This window comes from Dreissena polymorpha, chromosome 3 (assembly GCF_020536995.1).
Source record: "Dreissena polymorpha isolate Duluth1 chromosome 3, UMN_Dpol_1.0, whole genome shotgun sequence".
NCBI classification, from domain to species: domain Eukaryota; kingdom Metazoa; phylum Mollusca; class Bivalvia; order Myida; family Dreissenidae; genus Dreissena; species Dreissena polymorpha.
The window spans coordinates 126,614,116-126,620,850 of record NC_068357.1 but is presented as its reverse complement, the minus strand read 5'-3'; the positions used below and the strand labels follow the sequence as shown (position 1 = coordinate 126,620,850).

At 39.1% G+C, this 6,735-nt stretch overlaps 1 protein-coding gene across 30 annotated transcripts; it reads right to left on the bottom strand.

Annotated features, from left to right (window-relative positions):
• Positions 1 to 1,194: 1,194 nt before the first annotated feature.
• On the bottom strand, positions 1,195 to 6,735 carry LOC127871371 (uncharacterized). Of its 30 annotated transcripts, none has more exons than XM_052414209.1 (10): positions 6,612 to 6,735; positions 6,186 to 6,305; positions 5,316 to 5,379; positions 4,771 to 4,878; positions 4,359 to 4,477; positions 4,265 to 4,307; positions 2,871 to 2,945; positions 2,651 to 2,752; positions 2,179 to 2,289; positions 1,195 to 1,476 (listed from the first exon to the last, which is right to left on the bottom strand). In XM_052414209.1, the coding sequence occupies exons 2-10, from the start codon at positions 6,235 to 6,237 to the stop codon at positions 1,248 to 1,250; spliced, it is 903 nt and encodes a 300-aa protein (XP_052270169.1). In that variant the 5' UTR covers positions 6,238 to 6,305; positions 6,612 to 6,735; the 3' UTR covers positions 1,195 to 1,247. The 30 variants fall into 30 exon arrangements, with proteins under 30 accessions (XP_052270169.1, XP_052270171.1, XP_052270172.1 ...); XM_052414211.1 differs by having other exon boundaries at positions 2,651 to 2,749; XM_052414212.1 differs by having other exon boundaries at positions 2,871 to 2,942.

Here is a 6,735-nt window from a genome sequence, read left to right as displayed (position 1 = left end):
AAAGTGTCATCCCAGATTTGCATGTGCAGTCCGCACAGGCTAATCAGGGACGACACTTTCCGATTATATGTTATTTTTTGTTTAAAGGAAGTCTCTTCTACACAAAACTTCAGTCAAGGCGAAAGTGTCGTCCCTGATTAGCCTGTGTGGACTGCACAGGCTATTCTGGGACGACACTTTACGCACATGCATTATGCCTAGTTTCTCAGAGCGCGACTCATTTAAATGATTTTTTTATTTAGGCAATTGTGTATAGTAACGGGTGACTACACTCATTATTATTCATCTTATGTCGTTTACGTAAATATGTGTAACGTGGTTAACAAACCAGTTGATTGGATTCGTACGCAAAAACAACTAAAACCAACTTTGTATAGGTCCTGCTAAACGTGGTGTAACTTTGAGCAGCAATTTCAAGCAATTAAACGGCATTGGCATACGTATTATTTCTGCATAATAAAGATGTTATTATTATTCAAGCTGATCGTATAGAGTTTTATGCATCTACAAACGCAACCATTAATAATTAAATATACATAGTACGTTATCATTTTACAATGAGAATATTAACTTATCCGTGTGAAATTTAAAAAATGATTAATTTGTTAATGTTAATTTTTGTAAACTTGCATCGGTTTGTGTAGTTTAACATGAGCATAATGTCAACTATAACATTTTCAATATTTACCTACCATGGGCAATCATAGCTGTACGGTCGGGACATATAATTGTAACATATTTCTTTACACATATGGGACCATATTGTGCAAAAGCTACGGTGGATGAAAACGGCGACGACGATGACGATGAGATGATGAAGAAGATGATTATGAGATGATGATTGATGATGATGATGATGATGATGATGATGATGGTGATGATGATGATGATGATGATGATGATGATGATGATGATGATGATGATGATGATGATGATGATGATGATGATGACATTTGACTTGCAACTGGGTCTGCGCTGTTTGCTTAAAGGAATTTCTGTAAGAAATATTCTAAATATAGAAATAAATATACTAGACATCCCTAAATTTGGAAATCAATTGATCTAATTTAGAAGGATGGGAGAGTCCACCAGGCATAAATGGGTTAATGCCAGGTTTTTTTAATACATCTGACGCAACCGCATTTTTGAAAATATCTCTTTATTTTAATTAAAAACAAGACCAGTACAAACACATGCAACATTATGCGGTAACATCGATTTCATATATATTGTTTGATGTTTTGACTCTATTTCTTTCCTCCAAAGGAGTTCGGGTCAAATGAGCCACCGGTGCTGCTTCCGCCAGAGCCGGAACCGGAACCTGATCCGAAACCACCGCCGGAGCCTCCGAAGTTCGCGTTTATCGCGTTCGGATCGAAAGAGCCCTCGGTAGAGCCCCCACTGGAAGAGGCCCCACCGCCTGAGCCGCCGAAGCTACCCATAGCGTTGGGGTCGAAGGAACCTCCGAAGCCGCCACTGTGACAGAAAGATGCAATATATGACATGTTAAATTATGGCTGGGCTATCGCAATTCGCCATAAATTAGTCTGAAGTTTGGACGAAAAGATGTCACTTACTGAAAATTCTTAACCTTTTAATTAATTAACGATTTCACATGAAAACCTCATAAACACAACATTGGCGCCATATAGATACAGCGTAGACTACGAGACGAATGCCATACATAATTCTAATTCCTACAGTACCGTAAAACAATTCTGCAACAAAGCACACGCCACAAAAATCAGATGCCAATGTATTTGAAGCTTACGTGCTGAAAACGGTCGATTATTTATAATCGTTTATTTATTACCATATTTATCGCTAAGCGTTTAATACTGTTAACCCATTTATGCCTAGTGGACTCTCCCATCCTTCTAAATTGGATCAATTTATTTCCAAAATTAGGGATGTCTAGTATATTTAATTCTATATTTAGAATATTTCTTACAGAAATTCCTTTATGCAAATAGCACAGACCCCGATGAGACGCCGCATCATATGGCGTCTCATCTGGGTCTACGCTGTTTGCCAAGGCTTTTTTTCTAGACGCTAGGCATAAATGGGTTAAAATAAACACTAAAACAATCTACACGTCAATTTTTATTTGCGCCGAAAATTATGCCCGAGTGTAAGGTAACATAGTAAACATGGTGATTTTACATTTTAACCATTTACTTTGCATCCTTTCCGGAAGAAGAAGTGGAACCGCTGCTTTGTCCGAAACCACTTCCGCCGAAGCCGCCGCTGGCGTCGCCTCCGGAGCTTGCTCCTCCAAAACCACCACTGCTGTAGAGAAGACGCATATAGATCAGGTTATAAGATGGGGTAACAGCATTCCGTTACGTCTATTTAAACTGTTCAGTGTTGTTGATTTTTCAGTTTTATTTTTTTAACAATAACATTCCATTAGCAGACATGTGATTGAAGTAAATTATTGCTAGACTTCTACGTTGCACACATGCCTTTCGTCCCAACATATCTTCAGCAAACATATTTAAATGTTTGTGTTAATGCCAATGGGTACTTTTAAGTCACTCATAGTCGAACATATATCAAAGCATAATACTCAATACTCAGGGAAAGATAATTATGACTAATGACAACACATTCAGTCACAGTCGTGGAGCCATTTTACTGCCTCGCCTACCTGTCACCACCAGCGGAGCTACCAAATCCACTTCCGCCAAACCCTCCACTTGCGTCACCACCAGCCGAGCTCCCGAAGCCACTTCCGCCGAATCCACCGCTGCTAAGAAAGCAGAAGTTCGTTAAGCAAGTTCAAAAACGCCAAAACTTACTAGTGTCTTTGAGCGTCTTTGGAGTTCATCATGAACTCAACTGCAAGTTAAAAGTGAAAATAATCGTACCTTGCATCTCCGCCTCCAAAACCACCTGAAGAGGACCCACCAGTGGCGCTCCCAAATGCCGCTGCACCGGAACTGCTGCGGAGAAGTATAATAGTGTCCCACAAATCTAACCGTAACATTTAGACATACGACAAAATGATTGTCTCGAAAATCCGTTCCATTATGAATGAGTTGAAATATATTAAAATTAAAAAAATATGACATAAAATTGAACACGTGCAGATGGTATTTATATATGGCAAATAACAAAAAATAAAAAGACGACGCCTCAGCGGTTTGTATTTTACTACTTTTTTTCTTTAAGAAGGCTCGAACCGTAACCTACACTACTGGAAAAAACGTTCGTAGTATTAACCCATTTATGCCCATCCTTCTAAATTGGATCAATTTATTTCCAAAATTAGGGATGTCTAGTATATTAATTTCTATATTTAGAATATTTCTTACAGAAATTTCTTTAAGCAAACAGCGCAGACACAGATGATACGCCACATAATGCGGCGTCTCATCTGGGTCTACGCTGTTTGTCAAGGGCTTTTTTCTAGACGCTAGGCATAAATGGGTTAAACTTGCTAATTATTTTTAACATGGTTTACAATCACACTTATAATGATATACTTTCATTAAATACCATTTGTTGTGAATTTGATAAAAACAAATCACTCAAACATTGATACAGATTTAAGTAAGTTGGAAAATATTTTTGATGAGGTACTGATAATTTTATCAACTTTAGTCATAACACAAATTCATCGTAACATTTGTTGCTTACTTTCGTAATGTTACGTCAGATTGTTGCTATGTGTCGCCCTTGAAATACTGATAAGTATATTGCTTCAATAATCTTTTAAGCGAGACCTCTAATAGTACCTTTGAAGAGTAAGTTTATGAGACGGACACGCGATATTAGTCCCCTATTTGGGAGTAATTTTCAGATTGCGTGATACCTGACGAAGTTACAGCTCGGTCAATATGTTAATGTGTCAAATTCAATAACTGACGTTTAAGTGTGACTTTGACATGTTCGGTTGGGAGACGAATAAAACATGCGATGCGGCTTCTTATAACGGATTGCATGCGTGCCAAGTTTTTAAAAAAACCACCAATGTCTGGCAAAGTTAAGACTGAGAATGGAATGTTCAAGCTGTTTTTGTGCCCCAAATCTATCCTTTGACATTTAAGCGTTTTTTACTAGCAACATCTTATGATAGTGGACAATTGTGGTATGTTATTTAAAAATACATCAATACATAAAAATATTATGGCTGAGGATCGAAACTTCGCACAGACAGTCAGACGGACGAACAGTACGACTTCTATGAGCCGCCATCTTTGAAGCTGGCATAAAACACCTTTGATTTAAAGCACCTAAAACCAAATACATATTGTATCACCTGCTTCCACCAGAAGAGCTCCCAAATCCGCTGCCGCCGAATCCTCCGCTGGCGTCTCCACCAGAAGAGCTGCCAAATCCGCTGCCACCGAAACCCCCACTGGCGTCTCCGCCAGACGAGCTCCCAAATCCACTACCGCCAAAACCTCCACTAGCGTCTCCACCGGATGAGCTGCCGAAGCCACCAGATGTATCGAACCCGCCACTGCTACTGTGGGTATTACATTTAGATTCAATCATGTGAGAATTAATAATTAAATGCTAAATATGTTTCTTCTACTCAATTCTATTACCAACATGCAAACACACAAAAAAAAGCTGAAACGAGATGTGTCTTGTAATATTTTGTTCTGTTGATGTAAATCTTTAAGACCACAGACATACTGTAGACATATGGTTCAAAGATTATATATGTTCGCCTTTGTAACTGGTGCTGGTTTTATTCGACTTTCGTAAAACTTACATTTCGTGTTATTACAATATTGATAGAGAATGCGAGTTGTGTACCTGCTTCCGCCCGCGGAGCTCCCGAAACCACTTCCGCCAAAGCCGCCACTGGCGTCTCCGCCCGAGGAGGCTCCGAATCCACCAGAGGTGTCGAACCCACCACTGCTACTGTGATTAAAGTATGCCATGTTCTTTTTCTGAATATTCATAAAAAATCAGAGCAGCAGTAAGGTCCAATTGAGCTGCGTTCTTGGAAAACGGGACTTATTGCATTTGAGTACAGTGTCGTCACATATTAGCCTGTGCAGTCCGGACAAGCAAATCAGGCATGATACTTTTCGGCTTAACAGGAATTTTGCTAAATATAGACTTCCTTTAAATAACAAATTTCATCAAAACTTATCTGGGATGGTACTTACGCACAAGCATTATGACTCATTTTCCCAGAACGACGCACAACTGCTGCTCTCAGTTATGTGTTCTATCGCGTAAAAATTTACAATAATAATGATATTAACACACGTATGTCGTAAAATAATTAGGAACAGTTCATGCCGAAAAGCGCCCTCACATATACATCGCTTCCGCTACAGATTCGCATTTACCTTCCGCCTCCGGCCGACCCGCCGCTACTGGACCCGAACCCGTTCATGGCATTGGGGTCGAAACCTGGCAAAGATAACAGCAGAAGACAATTTGTTTTTAGTTATATTAGGCACCAAGAAGAACGAAAGCCACTATAAAACGGATATTCAATTGAGATATCGTTAGGCTCGAGTATTTAGAAAGGGTTCATCGAGTTATATTTTCTACATGAAGTTTAAGCCGTGTTTTTTCCATACAAAACTTCCTCTCTTAATCAACAGACGATCATATTGCAAAATTCTATCTTACGGAGGATTCCGGACATAGTTGCTATCTTACGGAGTATTCCGGACATGCATACATCTATTTTACGGAGGATTCCGGACATGCATATACCTATCTTACGGAGGATTCCGGACATGCATAAATCTATCTTACGGAGGATTCCAGTCATGCATAAATCTATCTTACGGAGGAATCCGGAATGCTTAAATCTATCTTACGGAGGATTCCGGACATGCATAAATCTATCTTACGGAGGATTCCGGGCATGCAGAAATCTATCTTACGGAGGATTCCGGACATAGTCGCTATATCATGATGGACAGAACTTCTAGCTAAAGTAACCAACCAGGGTCTTTATGATGTGCGCGTGTATTACCAACAAAAGCAAAGGCTGAACTAAGGTCGTTCAATGACGGTATTTTTGTTTGGGTTAATAATGCGCTATTCGAAAAGAATTACTTATTCATATGAGTGCACTTTCTGCAAATATATCTAAATGATACAAAATAGCGATATTATGTTCAGTAAGAAACGAAATCGGAATATTCCTGTTATAATGCCTTAAATAAAAAAGCATTAATTATAATTAAAATGTTTTAACTCACTTTGAGCCCGTATGACCACGAGCACTATACAGAAAACAGCCAGTCGTAACATTTTCGGTTCTTTTTATCTCACGCTCCTGTAGATTTTTGTTCTTCAACTTCAGACTAAAAGTCGCAGTTCTGAAAGCGGGGCAATCACAGTATTAGTCGTTAACTCAGAGACTATCAGGATTCCAATATTCGAGTGTGCTAGAATTTCTCTTATCTATTGGGCATCGGCACACTTTGTTGAAACTGTACCGAGGTAGTTGTTGTTTTGGTCAATACATGTATATTGCTTCCGAAAAAAATCAGTTCCATGCACTAGTTTCCAAAAATGTATCATTTAATGACAGTCGACACAAATAAGCTAGTCTTTTATGTAAAATAAGGTCTGGAACAGTTTTCTAAAAAATCTTCTCAAAATATATTGTCATCAAGTCATACCTTTGTCGCCTGCTTGATCGCCTAGCACGGAAACGTTGAAATCCCGCACCAAACGAGAAACCGCGAGAACTGGGCGAGAGCAAAAATGTCGCAGCCGACATTGCCTTTATTGAATGCCTTATCG